The sequence below is a fragment of the Lissotriton helveticus genome, chromosome 4_2 (assembly GCF_964261635.1).
Source record: "Lissotriton helveticus chromosome 4_2, aLisHel1.1, whole genome shotgun sequence".
Taxonomy (NCBI): Eukaryota; Metazoa; Chordata; class Amphibia; order Caudata; family Salamandridae; genus Lissotriton; species Lissotriton helveticus.
The window spans coordinates 98,653,550-98,676,279 of NC_136064.1; the positions used below are offsets into that span (position 1 = coordinate 98,653,550).

Consider the following 22,730-nt stretch of genomic DNA (forward strand, 5'->3'; position numbering starts at 1 on the left):
GCCAAAAGGTAGCCCTTGGTAGTGCCCAGAGCAGAGCCCTGCCGGGCCAGAGAAAGGAGGAACAAGAGGACCTCAGAAAGAGGGACAGAAAGGGGATCCACAGTCTTGGCTGTGCACCATGCCACACATTTGTTCCACCTGCAGGCATATACAGATTTAGTGGAGGACGCCTGGCTGCCAGAATCTCATCACAGACTTCGGGAGGAAAGTCAAATGGAATCAACTGTCGCCGCTCAATCTCCACACATGTAAGTGGAGGCTGGGCAGGTTCGGGTGGAGAACCGTCCCCTGCTGCTGCGACAGAAGATCCTCCTGCAGAGGCAGTCGGATTGGGGGATGCAGGCTCATACTGAGTAGCTCAGGATACCAAACTCTTCAAGCCCAGTCCGGAGCCACAAGAATCACTTGTACCCAGTCGCGCCTGATCTTCAGCACTTTGGGCAGAAGTGGTATAGGCGAAAGGCGTACAACAGACCGCAACTCTACTCGCGACGAAAAGCGTCGCAGAGCGAGTGCCGCCTTGGAAATTCCAATGCGCAGAACTGATGACATTGCGCGTTCTCTTTGGTAGCGAATAGATCCAACCAAGGCTCTCCCCACTGTTGAAATAGAGCTTGCGCCACCTCCGAGTGAAGACGCCATTCGTGATCCATCAGACACCGGCGGCTGAGTTTGTCCGCCCTGGCGTTCAAAGAACCTGCCAGGTGTTGAACCGTCAAGGAAATGCCGTGACGTTCCAGCCATGTTCAGAGCTGCAGAACCTCCCGGCATAGGGTCCACGACCCCACCCCGCCCTCTGTTACAATACCACATGGTGGTGGTATTGTCCGTGAACACCTGCACAACCTTCCCCTTGACAGAGGGGAGGAATGCCTTCTGTGCAAGAAGAATCACCCAAAGCTCCATAAGGTTGATATGGAGCAGGGACTCCGCCGGAGACCAGAGGCCTGTGATCTCCACCTCTCCCATGTGGCCGCCCCATCCCAGAAGGGACACATCCGTCACCACTGTGTGCTCCGGTTGGGGAAGGGAGAGGGATCTGCCGCTGACCCAATGCTGATTCGTGAGCCGCCACTGCAATTGTTGTGCAGTGCCCTCAGATCAGGACGTAATCGGACAGGTTTCCCTGATGCTGCCCCCACTGGAACTTCAGGTCCCACTGCAGAGCCCGCATATGCTACCTGGCATGGTCGATCAGCAGGATGCCAGGAGTCCCAGCAACCTCAAGATCTTCCTGACCGAAACCCAGGACAAGGGCTGAAAGATCGGAATCATAGCCCGGATGTCCTGGACTCGCTGTTCAGGAGGATAAACCCCAAACTATGTCGTGTCCAGAACAACTCCAATGAAGAGGAGCTTCTGGGAGGGAATCAGGTGCGACTTCGGCACATTGATGGAAAACCCCAGAAAAATGGAGGTCGTCCGAGTCTGGAGGTGGGAGACGACTGAGGCAAGCCAGCCTTGAACAACCAGTCGTCGAGATAGGGGAAGACAAACCCCTAATCTGCGCAGATGAGCTGTGACCACCGCCATCACTTTCGTGAACACCCGAGGGGCGCTGTTGAGGGCAAAGGGGAGCACAGTGAACTGTAAATTCTCATGGCCCACCGTGAATTGCAGGTAACGCCGGCAGGACGGGAATATGAAAATAAGCGTCCTGCAGGTCCAGTGCCACCATCCAGTCTTGTGGGTGAAGAGCAGACAAGACCTGAGCCAGAGTGAGCATCTTGAACTTCTCCTTCCGGAGGAGGCGACTGACGATCCGAAGGTCTAAAATGGGACTTATACCCATGTCCTTCTTTGGAACCAAGAAGTAGTGGGAGTAACTACAATGACCTACTTCTGGTGTCGGAACACGCTCGATGGCCCCCGTGGCCAAGAGGGCCGCAACTTCCTGCTGGAGAAGTGCCAAATGATCCCCCAACATGCAGTGGAACTGCGGTGGCATGGCTGTGGGGGGGGGGGGTGGGGGTGGGGGGGAGGACTCAAAGGGGAGGGGGTAGCCCCTTTGAACAATCTCCAGAACCCACCTGTCTGATGTAATGGTGCGGCAGTGGGGGAGGTGATGACGAATCCTGCCCCCACTGGCTTCTGGTGGGCCTGAAACACCAGACTAAGAAGGTGTGGAGGCACTGAAATGAAATGAAATTTGTACTTGGAAAGCGCACTCCTACCCCAACTGGGGTGTCCTTGTGCTGTACGCATACCGCTGTGGAACCCTTCCTGGCTTTTCCCTGTGAAACGTCCACTCCTGTGCACCCCCAAGGTGAAGCCAGGCATCCCAGCGCTGTTGGGGCCGTTGTGGAGATTAAGCAAGCTATTGCCCAGAGTTGCAGAGTGGGACCCATGATTAGAATAGGCACCGAGGCGAGAATTATCAGATCCGAGGAAATTGAGCCCAAGACCCGCCGAGGCAGGAATTGAACCCTGGTCCCGGGCCAGACCTCTGCATCAGGGTCTGCCGCACTAACCATTGAGCCACACTTCTCCACTGGCAGCGGGGATGTTGGTGGACTGACCCGCATGCTGGCCCTGTGACCCACCTCTGTGAGCCCCACGTACGCAGCTGCACTAGGACTGTTGCTGCGCAGGCTTGTTCTGAAATAAACATGTTTGCACACCTCTTCCGGAGGTTCTAAAGGAACGAAAGTTAGAAGTGGAAGGAGTAAGTGCGGCCGAAAGGCCAAAGGACTTGGCTGTGGCCAGAGAGTCCTTAAAACGCTCCAATGTGGAATCTGCCTCATCACCAAAGAGGCGGGTGCCATCGAAGGGTATGTCCATCAAAGTATTCTTGACATCTGCAGAATAGCCAGTCGCCCAGAACCAGGCGTATAGTGAACTTGGCCGCATCTCTCCCCTCCATAAGAGCTGGGAGAGAACTGTCCGGGCCACCTCCGCACACTGAGGTAGCATCTGCTCAACCGCATCCCATACAGAATGGGAGTAGCAGCCCAAGAGACAGGCAGTGTTCACAGACCGCAGTCAAGAACTTGCGGACTAATAAATCTTCTTGCCAAACTGCTCCAATTTCTTTGATTACTTGTCTAGTGGAGCAGAAGGAAACTCACTCCGGGACGTGGAGGCCTGAACCACTAAACTCTCAGGTGTAGGGTGCTGGGTAAGGAAGGCAGAGTCCCCAGAGCCGGGCGATGGCACCTGCCCACACCCTTATCCACAGGAACCCCTGTGTCGGGCCAGGACCAAGTGCCCAGAAGCACATCAGTAAGTGCATCATTAAACAGCAACAGCAGTTCTGTAGAAGAGGCTGTCCGAAGCACTTCAGTCAGTAGGTTGGTCCTGACAGCCACTGTGGGGAGCTAGAGGCCAAGAGCCTCGCCCGCCCTATGTAGCACCGTGGAAAAGCAACCCCTCTCCTCCATAGTAGCTGAAGGGGATGGTGAACCAGGCGCCGGAGTGTAATCCGGGTCACTGGCCTCCGCCTCCTCATCCCAGTCGGGGGGCGGACTTGCACTGTGCTGCGAGACGGTCTTCAAACCCTTCTCAGTCCTCCCCTCCCTCAAAAGTGGACGAGGACGTGGGTGAAGAAAAGGGTAAAAGTCCCCCATTGGCATCGGGAGACATACCTCTGGCACCGTTTCGGCATTAGCAGCGCTTGCATTGGCGACGTCGATGTCCGTGGGGGCCATACGGGGTCCACCCGGCAAGAAGAGGGAGCCCCGGAGGCCTCTGGGCGTCTACGTCGGAGCCGTCGATGTCAAGGAACGCAGAACAGTTGGGCCTGCGGGGCCCCAAGGCGATCCAATGGGGCTGCACGGGCTGAAGATACGTGCCATTGCAGACTAACTCTTGCAATTCGGCCGAAGTCGCCGATGGATCCGGGAAAGGTGGGTAGGCCAACGGCAACTGTTCAGGCTCTTACCGACTTAGAGTGCAAAGACTTCGAATGATGGTGCTTGCTCTGCGACCGAGACCCACGACTTCCCACAGGACCAGGAACGATGTGAGGCCAACTTCCGGGCCTCCAGCCACTTTCGGGACCCCTCCCTCAAAGTTTTTGGTGCCATGGCCCAGCACTGGTAACACGACTGTCGTGGTCACGCTCCAGGCAGAAGAGACACTCACGGTGCGGGTCCGTCAGCGACATTGTGCGCGGACAGACCTCGCAAAGCTTGGGACCGGGCATCCCTATGCACCAGGAGTATGTTTTTACAATTTATATCAAACAAATACTTTAGTCAACAAATGACGGGGTACCGCTCTTTCCGGATCTGCGCTTGCTGGCGCGGAAAAATAAATAACTGACTTCAGCACGCGTCTATGTAGCTCCAGTGACGTCATCTCGGCGAATACGATGCAAACTACGCACGCGGAGCCGTACGACGACACCCATCGACATGCAGGGGTACTGCTGATAACTTTCCGGATCCAGTCTGACGCCTGGGGATTATTCTGAGGTAAGGAATCTATCACTAAAGTGACCCTTTAAGATCCTCTTTCCAGGGATGAGGGAGAGCAAAGAACATTGGGAGGGTAATGGAGTTCCCAAAGTGAAAAGGAGCCATGACTTAGCCATAGGTCGCCTTGGTCCTAAACACCAGTTTGTCTGGGGGGGAAGGGGAATGGGTGGTGAAAGAGGGCTGCACAGAGCCTTAAGCTCACTCATGCGACGAACTGAAGTAATCACAAGAAGGAACACTGATACTGAGTCAGAAGACGCAATCAGCAGCTGTGCACTGGCTCGATGGAAGTGCGCGAGGATGGTCAGGACCAAGTTGAAATCTCACTGTGGCATCACAAAGGGATTGGTGAAAATGTTAAACCTTTTGAAAATCTCATCACAAAAGTGGATTTAAACAAGGATAGCTGGTCAAAAAACGAACAATAAGGCATCTAAAGTTTGGTTTGTAACTGGACGGTGTTGCAGACACCATACCAGGCCACAAAATGGGCACAGCACCTAGCACAAATGGACTTTGAAGAGGAGCGCTGTTCAGCAAGGATAGCATCCACAACCTCAGGAAGGAGACTGAATGCAGTCGACTGCGCCACCGCTCAGACTCTACGGCTGGAGTCTGAGATTGTGCAGGCCTAGGTGCAGACTGACCCGGCTGCTGCAACAGACGATCCTCCCAAAGCAGAAACCTGTTTGGGGGGCAGATGCTTAGTCTCAGAAATTCTGGGTACCATTCTTATGGCCTAATTTGGAGCCAGCTAGGCTGATGTGGGCCCAGTGGTTACTGATCTTCCAAACTCTGGCCAGGAGAGGTAGGAACAGATAGGCGTATAGAAGTCCTGTGCTCGAATATCGCAGGATTGAATCCACCAGAGGAAGAAGTCCTGGGAACTCCATCGAGCAAAAGCGTTAATACTGAACATTCTCAGCCATGGCAAAAAAACGTCCAGCCACCATTTACCCCATTGTTGGAAGGCGCCCTGTGCCACCTGGGAATGCAGCTGCCATTCATGACTTGCCATGTGCTAGAAGCTAAGCTCATCCTCCTTTGAGTTCAATGATCCCATCAGGCAGTTCACAACCAGTGAATGCCCTGATGTCACAACCTTTCCAGAGATGAAGAGATTCCCAGCACCGAACCCAGGTGTTCACTGCACCCTGCTTGTTGCAGCACCACAAGATGCTGGTGGTGTCTGTGGGGATCCGTACCAGCGTCCCTTTGATGGGCTGTTGGAAGGCCTTCAGTACCAGACAAATAGCACATAACTCCAATAAGTTGAGGTGGAGTCAGATTGTCCAAGAATTTTCTTCGGACTTACAACCCAGCAGCGACTCATTCGTAATCCACTGTCCACTCTCGATGGGGAACAGAGAAGGGTCTGCCACTGATCCAACCGTGGTCAAGCTTCCACCACCGCAGATCTTTTGCAGTCTCCTCTGCTACGTGGATAGAATCAGATCGGCTACCTTAGTTTGGGTCCGCTGAAACTTCTGATTGTGCTGCAGAGCCCGGATATGCCAGCTGGCATAGTCAACGAGCAGGATGCAAGGAAGCCTCAGAACCACTCAGAGACCCAGGACCAAGGCTGAAACATTGGGAACCCAGTCCAAATATTCTGGACTCATTGCGACTAATGGGAGTCACTGAACCACACCAGCTCCGAAAGGACTCCAATAAAAGGGAGCGCTTGATTGTGAACCCAAATGCGGTTAGGAGGTACGCTGTCGCTTGGAGGTGGCCTACTACTTACTGTGGCGAGCCCTCAACAGCGCGTCATCATGGTAGGGAAACACTGGTATCCCCAACCTCTGAAGGTGTGCTGTGACCACTGCCCTCACTTTCATGAACACCAGCCAGGCACAATTGAGGCCAGAAGGGAGCATAGAAAATTGAAAATGCTCCTGGGCGACCTTGAACCGCAAGTAATGTATGTGGGACTGCAGGATGCAGGCCTTGAATAATCATAAATCTTACCAGACCTGCAGATGTAGTGGCTGAAATAACCTGCTTGCTCTAAAGTGCTTAAGCCAGAAACTGGTCTCAAAATGTGTGAGCGTAGGCAAATATTATATTTCATGGTTTCGCCTTTTTCATCAATATCACATATGAGAGCACCTTCAAATATTCAAGTTCAGCCTGCCTACTGTACAAAAAAGTAGTTTGTGATTGGACTAGTTTGTAATAATAATAAAATAATAATATAATAATAATGAAATAATAATAATGAAATAATGATGAAATACAATAATTAATAACATAATAATAACAATGAAATAATAAAATAATAATAATAAAATAATAATAATAATGTAGCCCATTTATAGTGTACTTTAGTTAATTAGCATTTTCACCAGGGAGGGGGCAAAATGTTTGAGTTAGTGTTTAAAAACATTTTTAAATTGTGTGATAACACATTGTCTTTTACAGACATCACATCTTCCATTGAATTTGCCACAAACTTTCCCATTGACCTACAGTTTTACTGATAAAACAATTTAGTGCACATATGATAATGTATGAAAATATGGTTTCAACTAATTTTTATCTTGTGCCCACCACTAAATTGTGTTCATATTTTTGTTGATCATATTGAAATCTCTTTCCATCACACTTCAGAAATACAAAAAAAATTGCTTTAACTGCGGATATATTTTGAAATATATGAACACTTCATTTGCAAGCAATTTAAATGTGCTAGAAAAAACTGACATCCTGCAGCCTTTCATTTCACACTCCATGTCCCTCAGCACCATTGTCAAATCTCCGGGACATCTGACACGATTTTGCAGACCACGTCCCAGAAGACAGGAGTAGATCAGCCAAGAAGGTAAGTGGAATTGATGGACCTCAAGGCTAAGCTGGCCACTAAACATCAGTTTCCCAAATGCCTCAATTCCCTTCTAGACCCGGTCTTTGGGGGTGGGTGAAACCAAGAGGTTGGGGTTGCGATGAATGCACTGGGGGTCACCTTATTGGTGAAAGCTTGAATCACCAGACCCTCTAGAGGTGAACGTCGAGTCAGAAAATCTGGGCCGCCTGTTGGCAGACTTTGGTGCCCAACAAGCTGTCTGTTCACTGGAGGGCAAGAAGAAGGCTGTGTCAGTATGGACTTCACTGAATGGCAGCAAAGGCTCAGAGGAAGCCTGCCCAGGCTGTAGCACCTCCGAGAACACAAGTCTCTACCTCCACTGAAGGGAGTTGTAGGTCCAAAACCTCAGTTGCGCCTAATCACCACAGCAAAGGAAGAACTTTCTTCCTTTGTCAGTCAAGGGGAGAAAACCTCAGTACTAGGGGTAATATCCAGCCCACTGGCGTCGTATAGGTCCGTGTAGAGACTGATCATAATGGGAGTGGTGGGGGAGGTTGGAGTCATCCCCATCATCCCTATTGTCAGCTCTGAAGGTTGGCTGACTGTCACAAAGCTGCCCTCTGGTGGTCCACCAGCACTTTGATCAGTGGCAGAGTTATGACTAAGTGTATGGGGGGAGGCGGGGTTTAAGTGGGTTTGGGATGTAACCTCAGTTAGGGTCCCTCCGGAGGCGCTCCAGAGGGAACAAGAGTGCATGTTGTGGCATCGTGGATGACCGAGGGAAACCTGGTTGCATCAGGACCCATTGTGGAACTGGATCCTCAGGGGGGTCAGGAGCTAAACCGAGTGGCACGTTGAGGCCTTTGTGACTTCTCTGTAGATAGCGAGTGTCAAGATGGGGATGAGCCTCACTTGCCTTTTTGTGTTTCCTTTTTCACTTGGACTAACCCAAAGAGTTTGAATGAGAAGACCGGTCGTAGGAATGCCCAAGGGAGCGCTCTGCACTTACGCTGCCGCCTAGCTTCACTTCACATACAGGGATTGAGTTCGAATTCATTAGGGGACCTTGGTCACTCAACTTTCAGCCATGTCAAGTGCCCACAGAGCAAAGAGCTCTATCACAAACATTTGGGTAAAACAATCCGCCGGCATGACTTAAGTCCTGTGGTTTTTAGAGGGCACATAGTTCCGTTGCACACTGGTCAAACATTTTTGTAGAAAAAAAAATGTGCAAACTGACAAGGAAAGAGGAGAGCAGTGCTCCGGATCCGCATTTTAAGGTGTGGAACAAAAACTGAAATCCTACTGGCACACGGGGGCAGTGCTGTAGGGAAGTTTATAAATCCAGCCTGTCGCCTGCGAATATTCTAAAGGTGAGTAATCTGCGGGAAGTAATATCTACCAGATATATTTTTTGTTGAACACTTCCTGGTCCTATTTTTTCTCTCATATTTCCTCGAATGCTTTCATGTTACTTGGCAGACAAAACTGGCATTTAAATAGGGCATCTTGTTTTAACATTGTTCTGAGAGATTTAGGAAGTAGCTCGGTGAATAAGTGAATTTTGTTCAATACGTACATATAAAACTGCAATCATTAGTAAAGTTAATTGACAAACTCAAGATATGAAAACTAGTTTGTGACATATTTAAAGACAACTAACATACATACATGGTGACCACATTTGAAAACAGTAAGATCACTGAACACGAGAGCTTAGGTCCAGAACAAGATTTCCATTCACCTGTCCTAGTTGATACTTTGGAGACAAAACCAGGCATACACAGGGTGCCTGCCCATGGGGGTTACACCCGGCAGCACTGCGTATTGTGCTGCATTGCTCAGAGTCCATTCTAGCCCTTGGATACTACATCACCAGCGAACAATGTGGCACAATTGAGTACAGGCAAGGCATTTATGTACAGTAATAAAGGAAACATGAAAGGACAAATTGCGTTGTCAGAAGGAGGGGCGAGGGAGGATAGATCAGTACAAGGCAAGAACACATCACATTTCCTAGCTGCGAGGTGAAACAAGCTGCCACACCCCCACTTGTAACTGTCTGGGCTATTTCTACCACCACCCAACCACCAGATTAACCAATCACTCTCTCTGTAGCGCTCATCAAATCCTGGTCTACAACTTAAGAAGAAGGCCATTTTTCTTGCCACTTCATCTAAGGGAGCAGCAGTGAACAGGGATCTTGGGTAGCAGGACATGTGCTCATCTGCAGACCAGCCTTTGTGCTATTCCATACGTTTGGCAACATAACTGATGACTAATGTTGATTTTCAATTACAGTTTATGCTAAATTCAAGGGTAAAATCATTATTTGGAACGGTCAACATCTGTCAATGTATTGTTTACATGCTTAATTTGAGTCATATCTTCCAAAACTATGATGGTGGACAAACCCGGTTAAGAATAAGGATAACTGAACAAAAATCAGCTATTTCCAAGTTGGATACAGGTTTGAGAAGCAAAACATTTAATTCAAAATGAACTTAGCAGATCACAAAAAGCAAAAAAGAAGGGACTAAGAAATTACACCAACATGCAGCCTGGTGGAGTTCATTTTAAAATTCTGAAGGCCGGTGTGGGTTGAATACCAAACCGTACTAGAGTTGTTACCCATAGGATGTGTGAAGTCTATGGTGCACCAAGGTTTCACAACTGCATAGCGTGGAAGTAATGGAAGATCAAATATGCGCAAAACCACATGGATATTGGTAGATTAACGAAGAGCAGAATGCGGACATTTGTGTGTAAAACATAGTATCAGCAGTGAGGTGGGGTTACTGGCTTACATTTGTGCTTTTAGTTATGCTGTAGATATGTTAAATTGAGTCACATTGAACAGGAGTGTTCATTTTTACATAACAAACACAAATGTACTGTCCTAATGAAGGGTCTGCCAAGACCTGAAATGCATCAAATACCCACTCCTTGATATCATGCCTACAAGAGATTAATTCATAAACTGATGAAAGTACATTAAAAAGGTTAGATTCCTGTCAATTGAAAAGAATATAATTGCAGTTCTGAAATACGAAGATCTACAGAGGAGTGCCCTCAGTGCAGGCTCCTAATGAACTTGGATAGTTTTAGGACATTCACAGTCCAGGCAGGCCTGGAGTCACAATGGATGGATTGAGACTTGAATGACAAGTTCTTCTAAACCAGATGAAGCCTTGAATGGCTTCTTGGTTGAAACGTTGCATCACAGCAGCGCGCTAAGCAGGTAATACTGTAAAGTGACGGAGCAATGATCAGGCAGGAGCCGGATGACCAGCTGTTGCGGACAGTTGTGGAAGGCTACCACCTACATTCACAACTGGGCATCGATGAAGCTTTTACCTTCAATCGCAGGCAGCTCTATGAACTAGGCCTGGAAGCAGACTCGTCTGCACAGAAGATTATATGAGTGGTCAACTTACCTCACCTTACACCAGACCCCATGGAAGATATGGACTCTCCAATCTCGCGAGCTGAGGTCAGTCTCACCACAGAGCAGCTGGCTACCTGGAGAGCCTCAGACGACGTCCGTCTCCTTTCATTTTTAAGATCTTCCAGGATACGCTTGCTCCAAGACAGGCTTCTCAGGAGAAGGGCAGTCTCCGGTGCCCCACAAGGGAGGCAATTAGAACTATATTGCCAAAACCTGGTCGCGAAATCTTATTGCACCCTATCGATCATTAAATTGAACTGTAAGTTTCCGGGAAAAGTGCTACCAAACAGTGTTCAGAGCAAACCCCCATTTGGTGCATGCAGACTAGGATAGTTTTGTGCAATGTAGAAACACCGCTGCCAACATCTGCGAGTTGTTGTATGTATTAGATTGTGCAATATTCAACATGCAGCGGTGCCTTCCACTGATCTGAAGGTTGCGATTTGCTCAATTCTCACTGCCTTCTCCACGTCCTGTAGCCTATGGGGTTTGGAAAACACAGTGTGGATTGGCCGCCTGTACACCAATCCAGGTGACAGTTTTAAGACTGGCAACTGTAGTGCCCACTCAAATATCGATCCAAAGGGGGATGCAAGAAGGCAGTCCCTGGTCTATGCTCCTATTTACGACGGCCACAGAGCCCTACGCCAATAATGCATGGAAGTTGTGGACACTCCATGAAGTGCAGGGGTGGGCTCCACCTGGTATTGCTATAAGTTAATATATTATATTTCCATTATATTGATGCAAGGTTACCCACGTTTTTTACGAAGCCGGAGATGCTCAGTGCAATTTCCGGGCTTGAACTCAACACATCAAAGTCCTGCATCTTTCCCTTAAAGCACCGTTTTGTCATTCAATTTCCATCCAAGACACATATGGGCTATAACAAACGCTGCACACATTGAAGCATCTGTGAGTATAGATGGCAAGAGGATTCCTTGCCATGGAACCTCTAAGCCCTGGCGTTGGCAAGGCGACTCGATTGACTTTTGTGGGAAGCTACATCTTTCTCCGATACGTACAGTGGCCTCACAAAGATGGTCCTTCTGCACAAACTATGTATCTTCTCCGTTATTCTTTCTGGGTCTTCCTTTAAGGATCTGACTACTGTCCGAATTGATTCAATTTGGGGGGTCAGGCGGGCACAGAAGCCATGGCCAGGACTAAATGACATCATACAAAAGATGAAGATTGTCTCTCCGTCCCAGACTTTGAAACCTATTACTTGTCGGCGCAGCTCCAATGGATCCTTGCAAAGTTAAACTCCATGGGCTCTCTTGAACCCCATGTGGATCAACGCTATGCTTGGAAATGTACTCGCCGCCAAGTTTTCTTAGGAGGTGACCACTATCAGGTACCCCATACTTCTTATAAATACCGCGAGGCACTGCTGGTGTAGGCAACTGCAAAAAAATGTTCCCGGAGAACACCTTGTGGTCTTTGCAACGTTGAAAAACACTGCAGATCTGGACGTTGTGGTGCAGGGATGGGGCTTCTCAGTTGGGCCAGGTTTACATCTTGAAATCTCGAATGTCATTTGAGGAGATGAGAGAATACTATGGACTCATGTGGACAGGTGTGATGCATGCAGCTGTCTGCCGACGGACAGCAGTGACATGGGAGCAAGCAACTACTGAACCAGAGAACTATCACACGCTTCAAATTGTTGTATTTAAAGTTTTGTTTTTAACTTGGGAACAGGGAAGACATTACTAATCTTTACAAGTCCCTTGGAATAAAACAGGTTACAGATTTCCAGGGCCTTGGTGTTAACTGGGTGAGGGTTTTAGACGCAGAGCTCCCTGAGAGTAAATGGGCAGCCGTCCCCAAACATGTGGATTTCATAACTTGGATATAGGATCCTAGGGGGACTCCATCCAGCACCCATGGGTCAGTAGCAAAGAGCATGAGCTGTGCAAATGCCTGGCAGTCTTACTGCTTTCTAATGGGATGCACATATATTTCAGTTAGGAATAGTAGCAGGGTTAACTACTCTGCGACTGGTGAGGCATACTGGACACTGGAATGCATCTACCAGAGGGTCGAAGAAGGACATTGCTGCAAAATTACAGGATGCGGCTATCCTAAGATCGGCGAAGGAGGCAGAAGGATACATGCAACTTTGAAAAGTGATCAATTTGCATGAGAGGCCTGTCAATGTTTTTAAAAAAACGGCATCCATGCTAAGCCCATCTCAGCCCTCATTTCTGACTCAAACAAAAATGGAGACCATCAGCGTAATGGCTCCAAGATAACGAAACAATGTTATTACTTTCCTAAAGGAGAGAACACATCTAAAGGACTGCATGGAATTATTAAGGTCAGAAAGGCAGCGCTAGATGGATTGCACACCCTGGGAAAAAAGAGAATTTAGAACATTAAGAGGATATATATTTCTGGAGACTTTTGTCCAAAACAGTTTCATTCGGTATCAAGTGCGAGAACTTATGATGGATCGTCTTTTACAACACAATGCAGAGTGCCCGAATCCCAGAGCTTGGATATAGGTTCTATCATATCAAGTGCACTCCTCGTAACTTCTTTTACCTTGTAATTTGCCTGCGATTGGCACGCCTGCCCCGAGGCTCCATGGAAGGAGGCAGCGGGGGCTTCGGACATTCAATTAAGTGTCGCTGAAGAAGATACTCCAACATTGCTCTAGCTGAAAACACACTCCGCAAGACGTTTCATGATACATTAACATTTATTTTATTGTGCAAAAAGTATAAAAATAGGATAAAGTGCAATACAGCCCAGTACCTAGTGCTCATGGAGTATCCTTAAACTGGGCACAATAAATAAAGGGCAAGAGATTGGATTCCACCAATGGAAATCTAGTGCACGTCAAGGATGCAAAGCTCACTGCTGCTCCAGGGGCAGTTTCACCACAAACATGGCAGACCGCACTCTTAATGCATTATGGCTAATGCAGGCGGCACAAGCGATTCTGCTCGACTTTAGCGGCATGCGTTAGGACAGTGAAGGGCACAGGACAGCGTTCCAATATACCTAGCTCACGCTTCACCTCCTCCAGCTCCTGGTCCAGGTCAGTGTTTCCACTGCATGGGGGCTGCATAATGTCCTAAAAAGAAAAAAAGGTACAACATCACCACAAAGACCCAACACACTGATCAACCAACACAAGCCAGGAAACATCTCAAACACACGACTCAGATGGTATGGTGTACATGGTGCACTGGACAACTATGAAGCACTGACCACTGCCTGGGAAGACTACCAAGGTACAGCCAACCTGCAGTGCACGCTCCACCTCCCATGCAGCCAACCGGCCCCGGATGTGGGCGTTTAACTGTAGACAAACACCTGAAAGCATACTAGCGTTTAGGTGCAGCATTATCTCAGTCTCCCGACTCATACTGCTGGAGCAGCGGTTTAGCAGCGCCCCCCCTACCAGCCACAAAGTCTAGCAGAGATACATGTCCCATGCCCAAGTGGGATCAACCAGCATCCCCAGCCCAAAATTAAGCACCAATTAGTTTATTCCAAAGTGCAGTGTTTGTGCAATCTTTGTCTGTAATTCTTGTAAGGGCTCTTTTATTGCTCTCATGAAATGGTGTTGCATTGTAAGGCTTTTATGCTGATAAAGGTTTATGTATAATTGCGTTTGATCACTTACAATGGGACCTCCTGAGACTGCACTACCCAGTAGATCAAAAGGACAAGTTACTTACCTTCGGTAATGCCTTATGAGACATGATCTAGCCGCAGATTCCTTACCTTTGAACTTCCAGGCATCAGGCTGGATCCGGATGAATTTTCTTAGCAGTACCCCTGCCCGCCAGTAGGCGGCATCTATCAACTCATCTTGACATCCTCGGCATGATGTCCTCGTCATCAATATAACCTACGAGCGGACGTCCGTAGTTTTCACGACTTTCCAAGTCAGAAGTGTGGCACCATTAAGTGACAGACCATGGTGTGTTAAAAAATGAACAGCTAGGATCCTGAAGGGAAACATCCGAAACTTCAAACCAATTCCACAGGGCGGGGAGGGTGGGTGCGTCAGTAAGGAATGTACGGCTAGATCATTTCTCTACCAGATAACGAGTTACCGAAGGAGAGTAACTTGTCCATCTGAGAGACATCTTGCCGCAGATTACTTACCTTTCAACAGATACCCAAGCAATATCATCCCCGGAGGAGGGACTGCGGAACGGCTTAGACCAGAAAATCCGGCAAAACTGACCGACCGAACAGGCCTTCTCTGGGAACCCGAGAATCCAGGCAATAGTGTCTGGCGAACGTGTGCAGAGATGCCCATGTGGCAGCTTGCCAGCTATCAGAATCAGGAACACAGCACTGAAGAGCAGTGGTGGACGCTTTTGCAATGGTGGAATGGGCCATAAGCTCTTCAGATGGATCCTTCTTCGCTAAGGCTTAACAGATTTTTGTAGAGAGGATATCCCATCGGGATATAGTCCTCATCTGAACAGCATGGCCTTTCTTTGCACCCACGTATCCTATAAAGAGTTGGTGATCCACCCGGAACTCTCTGGTTCAATCGAGCTAGAATAAGAATGCTCATTTTGGATCCAGACTATGGAGACACTCCTCTTCCTTGGAAGGGTGCTGGGGTGCATAGAAGGTGGGCAGGGTAACTGGCTGTCCCAGATGGAGGGTGTTACCACCTTAGGCAGAAAAGATCCCTAGTCCGAAGTACCGCTTTGTCCGGAGAGACAGTCCAGTAAGACCGTGCCTGCAGTTCACTTACCCTCCTGGCAGAGGTTATTGCCACGAAAAAAGTTGTTTTGATGGTGAGCAACCGCAGAGGGCAGTTATGCAGCGGCTCAAGCGGTGCTCACATCAGAAAGGTGAGAACCAAATTAAAGTTCCACTGTGGCATAATAAATGGTGAAGGCTGAAACAAGTGGGTTAACTCCTTCAAGAATCTCTGCACCAGAGGTGATTTGAAAAGAGGGCTGATCAGGTAGCCGAAGGAAATAAGAAAAGGCAGAAAGGTAACCCTCCAATGTGCCTAGAGCCGAGCCCTGTTGGGCCCAAAAAAAAAAAAGTATAAACTGCAAGACTTCAGATAAGGGACAAGATAATGGGTCAGTAGACCGATCTGAATAATATTTACAAAATTTGTTCCATCAGCAGGCATATACCGATTTTGTGGAGTGACACCTGGCTACCAGGATAGCCAGGTGTCACTCCAGTGTCACTTCGGGGTCCAGTTGAGGGTGATGCAGGTACACTGAGGGTGCAAAGCGTCGAGGGCGGTTTGCCAATTACGTTCCCACCCCCTTCCTGTGACCCATGGTGTACTTCCCTGACACCACAAAAGTGCAGAAACCATAAAGCTGGAAGCCTCCTAAACCAGGAGTAATTAGGAAGCACATTTTTACCTAATTATTTTGCACTTTTTCACCCTTTATTTTCACTTTCATGTCCCTAGGTAAGGGTGGGCCTTAGCGCGTCCATACCGCCAGTGTTTAATACACCAATAAGTCCTGGAGAATGCCTGGTAACATTACACTGTTTCATGGCTGAAACATGTCGACTGATTTGTAGGGAAACTACCACTTAATTAATTGTGGACTCTTTTCCAAACAGTTTTAATAACCTGTCCTTAGTGATCAAAGAATAAAATTGTTTCTGATATACTACTGACTTTTTAAATCCTCACCACTGAGTTAAATTTACTTTGCACAACACATCTGAATCTCACTATCCTCCTCCGCAGTAAATCTGTAGTTGTAGCACACCAAAGAGGCACTCGGTCTCTTTGGTGGGGCCCGATGATGAAACAGGTCATCACCAGGTGGTGAGTGAGGGTTTTCCTTAACGTCCTGAGTGAGGCCGTCAACCCCTTTCTTAGCTGCTCCTGACTGGCCTGGTATAACCATTTGACACTCTTTTCTGGTTTACTTATTAATAACAGGATAACCTCACAGACTTCGGGAGGGAGGTCAAAAGCTGTCAACTGTCGCCAGTCAGTCTCCACACAAGCAGGCAGAGTGTGGACCGGTTCGGGTGGAGAGCCCTACCCTGCAACAGAAGATCCTCCCGAAGAGGCAGCCTGACCAGAGGATCAATACTTATATTTAGAAGCTTGGAATGCCAAACTCTCCATTCTTAGTCCGGAGCCACAAGAATAACTTGTGCCCGGTCGCTCCTGATATTCTTGAGCACTCTGGGCAGGAGTGGTATGGGCGGAAAGGCATTTAGGAAGCCTGACTCAACTCTCAGTGAAAAGCGTCGTCGAGCGAGAGCCGCCTTGGAAACTCCAATGCACAAAACTGTTGACATTGTGCATTCTCTTCGGAGACAAACAGATCCAACCAAGGCTTTCCCCACTGCTGAAAGACCTTGTGCCCCTCTCGATGGAGACCCCCTTCGTGCTCTGAAAGGCATCGTCGGCTGAGCTCATTCGCCCTGGTGTTAAGAGAACCGGCCAGGTGTTGAACCACCAGGGAAATGCCCTGTTCCAGCTAAGTCCAGAGACGAAGTCCACAACCCCACTCTGCCCAGTTTGTTACTGTACCACATGGCAGTAGTGTCGTCCATGAACACCTGTCGAAGCCTTCTCTTTATGGATGGCAAAAAGGCTTTCAGTGCCAGTCGGATCGCCCCAAAGCTACAGATTGATATGGAGCTTGGCTTCCGCCGGAGACCAGAGTCTACTGATCTCCACCTCCCCCAGATGGCCAACCCATCCCAGAAGGGACACACCCGTCACTACTGTGAGATCGGAGTGAAGGGAGAGGGGTCTGCCCTTGAACCCAATCACGATCTGTTCGCCACCTCTGCAGGTCTCTCGCAGTGCTCTTTGAAATCTGAACAAGGTGGGCGAGATTTCCTCGATGATGTGCCCAATGAAACTTCAGGTCCTACTGCAGAGTCCACATGCATGAGTCACTAACAGGAGGCCCAACAGCCTCACTCATTTTCACCGAAATCCAGGATAGAGGATGAAACATCGGTATCACAGCCAGAATATCCTGGATTCGCCGTTCGGCAGGATAGGCCCGAAACTGCACAGTGTCCAAAACCGCTCCAATGAAAAGGAGTCTGAGGGAGAGTCAGCTGTGACTTCGGCACGTTGATAGTGAAACCCAGCGAATGCAGGTGGTTCACCGTAGCCTGGAGGTGAGAGACGACTGCTTGGGGCGAGCCCACCTTCAACAACCAGTCGTCGAGATAGGGGGAAGACAGGAACCCCTGATCACCGCAGATGGGCAGCAATCATCGCCATCACCTTTGTGAACACATGAGGGGCGCTGGTAAGGCCAAAGGGAAGCACCACAAATTGAAAGTGTTTGTGGCCCACAGTAAACCGCAGGTAGAGATGATGGGCAGGAAGGATGGCCAAATGAAAATAGACATCCAGCAAGTCCAGCGCTACCATCCAGTCTCCTGGGTCCAAGGCAGACAGGACCTGAGCAAGGGTAAGTATCTTGAATATCTCTTTTCAGGCAGTAATGGAGGGCTCTGAGGTCTAGAACAGGACGATTGCCTCCGTCCTTCTCGGGGACCAGAAAGTAGCAGGAATACCCACCACTGCCTAGTCATCAATGGTTCGCACACCGCTAGCCCCTCCTCCGGATCGCCCCTCGGGACTCTGGTACTTGTAGTGCTTTAGTGGATCACCCAGGTGGGTGCAAGTCGGTACTTGTTGGACTGATGAATCTCTAGACCCGATACATGTCCCGGGTTTTAGGATATCGCCCGAGACATGTCTCGGGTTTCGGGATAACTTCCCTCATCAGTAGAGAAAGATCGTTAGGGGCCATTGACTGTTGTTTGGCGGCCTTCTCTTCCACCCCTAACTATTTTCTCTACTGATGAGGGAAGTTATCCCGAAACCCAAGCCATGTCTCGGGCGATATCCAGAAACCCGGGACATGTATCGGGTCTAGAGATCATCAGTTTACAAGTACCTACTTGCACCCACATGGGTGAACCACTCAAGAACTCCATGTACCAGATTCCTGAGGGGCGATCCGGAGGAGGGGCTAGCGGTGTGCGCTCCATTGCGATTGCTTATACCCACCACTGCCTACTTCTGGCCCGGTAACCCTCTCTATAGCTCCCTTGGCCAAGAGAGTCTATACTTCCTCGGAGCAAAGCAAGGTGATCCTTCATCAGCCTATCCTACACTGGAAGCATAGATGGAGGAGCAATCTTGAAGGGGCGGGAGAAGCCCCTTAGGACTATTTGCAACACCCACCTGTCCAATATAATGTTGCGCCTGTGGTGGAGATGACAGCGTACTCTGTCACCAACTGGCTGAGAGGGATTTAGGGGGAGGGGGGAGAAATCGAACTAGGAAGGTTTTGCAGTGGAGGAGGGGATTGTGGCTTGGCTCAACTTCTGGTTCCCAGACCCACAGGGCCAGGGTGAACAGGGTCCACAGCCCACAGAGGCGGATGAACCTGCGGGGCCCTCTGGCCGGAACAGGATTGGCGTGGCTGATGGCCCCCTGAAAAGCCACAAAAGGAGCGAAAAGCGTATGAAGCTCTGGTAGTGGTGAGGCCCACAGATTTTGGCAGTGGCCTGCAAGTCTTTGAAGCACTCAAGAGCAGTATCCGCCTCGTCTCTGAAGAGACAAGAGCCCCCAAAGGGCATGTCCATAAGGTTAACCTGGACATCTTCCGAACAACCAGACTTTCACAACCAGGCGTGGTGACGAACGGTCGTGGAAATTGTTTTACCTAGCGAGTCCGTCGTGTCAAAGCCACATCTGATGGTGAACTTACCTGCGTCTCTCCCATCTGCCTAGGAGAGTACAGCCTGGTCCTCCTCTGATACTCAACACCTGTGCAACCTTATCCCATATCAAATGGGAGTGAAGGCCCAAAAGGTATGTGGTGTTCACCCACCGCAATGCCAGACTTGCGGAAGAAAACATTTCTTTACAAACTTCTCCAGTCTCTTGGATTCCCTGACCAGAAGGGAACGCACCTCGAGAAGTGGAAGTCTGTGCCACCAAGCTTTTAGCAGTAGAAGGGGGGGTGTTGAGGAAAAGTGGGTCACAGGGTGCAGGGCGATGGCGGTATTGGACCAGGTTCCCAGAAGGACATCTGTTAAGGGCTCGTTGAAAGGCAGTAGGGATTCCGAACTGGAGACCCCAGGCTGCAGGACCTCTGTCAAATTAGTCTTGACCGCCACTGTAGGAAGCTGCAGATCTAGGACCTCTGCAGCCATACACACCACCATGGCCAAGGATGCTCCCTCCTCTGTATCCAGGGTAGGAGGGGAAAGCATGCCAGAGCCCGGGGAGGGTCCCAAACCACTGGCATCACCCAGTTCCTTGTACCAGTCCACATCTTGTTGGGACGGGACTTCTAAGGGATAGTGCCTTCCCCTCCCAATCTTCATCCCTAACCCTTCAGAATATGGCAGGGTAAATGGCATGGAGCCGTACAGCTCAGTGGGCGCAGAAGGACCCCCCACCGGCTCGGTCATCAGGAATGAGGAACATGGAGGCGCTACCGGTGGGAGCCGGCGACAGAGGACCTCCGCGCCAGACGCAATGCCGGGGAAGGTCGCTGTGGAGGTGCGACTGGCATGGGTCCAATCAGAGGCAATGGTGCTGGAGTAGCCAGCATGGGAACCACGGGGCCCATCCGTCCTCAGTCTGCGGGGCCCAAAGTTGCGCCGCAGGCTCAGGCTGCCAAAATATGGCACAAATGGCATCAAAACTCCAAATGCGCCGGGGTCACTTCTGGACCCGGAAAGGGAGGGAAACGCGAAACCGACCCAGGCACCCGCTTCGCGTAGCAGAGCTTCGAACGCAGAGGTTTCTCTGCTGCGTCATGAGACGGGCAGGGTTAAGTCGAAGCACACTTCGATTCCTTGTATCTTTTGTGGTGCGTCCTACCAGACTTCGACTCACCAGAGCAGTGCTCAGATCTTTCTCTAGACCGAGACCTGGACCAGGATCGAGACAGACAAGCCAACCTCTGCGATGCTGGACGCCAGGCCACGAGAAGCTTTAGGGCCGCTCCATCAAGGCCTTCGGCGCCATGGCCCAGCAGTCAAAGCATGATGGAGTTGTGGTCGCGCTCCAGGGACAAACCAAATGGGAGTTTAAGACCGACATGGCGCGGTGACAGGCGCCACACGATTTGAACCCCAAAGTCTTCTTGCTCGAAATGACTTAACACACCAACTAAGTCGCCAAAAAGTCGAAAAAAGTGTCAAAATGACAAGTGGTAGCTCTCTAATACGGATCTGCGCTAGCTGGCACAGAAAGAAAAATACGGACATCGGCACGCCTGAGTGGCAGTTATATGGACGACGTGGACGTCAGACGACAAACATGACGCAGAAGTTACATGGAGTCGACCGATGATACCTACTGGCGCGCAGGGGTACTGCTAAGAAAAATCTTCTGTATGCAGCCTGAGGCCTGGAAAATCAAAGGTAAGGAATCTGCAGCTAGATGGTACAAGTGTTACAAGAGGTGTTTCTTCAGACAGACTACAAACTGTAGGTTGGTGGGGTCACATCTTGCTGACCTCGCTCCTGCTGAACCCCAACTTGGAAGTTATGTGGGTCTGGGACAGCAGTCTTTTGACCAGATGGTCACAGCACAGAAGCCGCTTGGTGGCTCAGGTGCAGTACTCTAGAGCCTAAGGAAACTCTTGCCTTTGTTAGTATCACACTTCGCACACTCCAGGTTTTAGCTTGGGAGAGTAAGTAGGCTGGACTACTGCAGCACTTTGCTGCTAGGAATACCGGATTTTCTGGACAACCGATTGCGCTGAGTGCAAGCAGCGGCTGCAAAATTGGCATTAAACAGGCCAAGAATGTCCTCATCCAGCGCATTGAATGAAATCCACTGGCTGCAAATTGAGTAAAGTATAGCTTTTAAATGTCTGCTGTTTCACAGCATTTCAGGGCAAGAGCCCTTTGCCCCTGCAAAGCAAACTAAAGAGATACATTCCAAGGAAGAACTTCCGTTCAGCATCTGCTAACTTTATAAATTGCATAAATATAAAAAAAAGACCAACAACCTGCATTAATACCGAAACTATAAACTAGTCTATATTGCTTTATGTGAACTTACCTGCATGTAGGAACTAAGAAAAATAAACACTGCAAGCACAACAAAGGGGATTGTATTAACAGAATGTACTTCTTTAAAGCTTTGAGAATGGACACCTGGTATGGCTCATTTCACATGTAGGATGGATCCAAAACCACCATTCGTCAGCATTGAAACCTTCAGGTCAACTTGTGACTTTCATTTGGTTCAGAGGATGCCGAAAAAGGAAGGCTCTCTAGAGAATACCAATCTAAGTCTTGGCAGGATATTTTATGCATTCAGTAGAAAGGTCCATCTCATTGAGAATTCAATGGACCTAAAACGTTGAACCATTGAAATAATCGGATTTCAATTTTAAAATTCACTGTGACAGTCATCTTTGGTCAATTGATTTTTCTCGGATGGGAAAGATGACCCATTTTACCAATTCAAAAATGGGTCACTAAGTTTTGAGATGTCTGCAGTTGGTCCAGTTATGCTTCCGAAAGTCCTCCTTGTAGTGTATAAGTCACACTTTGAGTCAATCAATACTCCTATCTTCTCTTGGATTCTTTGGGCTATAAAGCACACTACTGTGCCCAGGAGGTGCATCTTCAACCCACATTTGATAATTGTAATATTAGAAATGCAACCAAGATTTGCAACGTAACCTAAATAGTGTATTGGTGCGCCAAACAAAGTAGGATGAGCCAGGTAAAACATTGGGGTGGGGGGGGGCTGTGAGAATCTATGTTTGCAAACTTGGTGGCTTCCCTCATCTACGTTGACATTAAGTTACTGACTCCAAACAGTTAGTTAGTGATCTGGTTTAGGTTCACAGTTTACCTGTTGGCTCTTCCACATCCATATGGATTTGGATAGGAAGTTGATCACATTGGAGTGAAAACTCAACCCTTTCTTGTTGGTCTGATGTAGACATTTAAATGTAGATTTAAAAGTAGAGGGAATAAAGCAGGCCCCTGGGAGCGCTCAGCTAACAAGTGGAAAATAAGTTCCACCTAATGCAGAGCAACTGGTTCTCCAATTTTTTATTTTTTT

The 22,730-nt window shown here is 48.9% G+C and overlaps 1 protein-coding gene across 1 annotated transcript in view; it reads right to left on the bottom strand.

Annotated features, from left to right (window-relative positions):
- Positions 1 to 22,730, bottom strand: part of LOC144751959 (uncharacterized) — a 309,766-nt gene that overhangs the window by 19,325 nt on the left and 267,711 nt on the right. Inside the window, exon 8 of the mRNA XM_078639921.1 lies at positions 13,685 to 13,757. Coding sequence (XP_078496047.1) covers positions 13,685 to 13,757 — 73 coding nt within the window. The remainder of the gene's footprint in view (positions 1 to 13,684; positions 13,758 to 22,730) is intronic.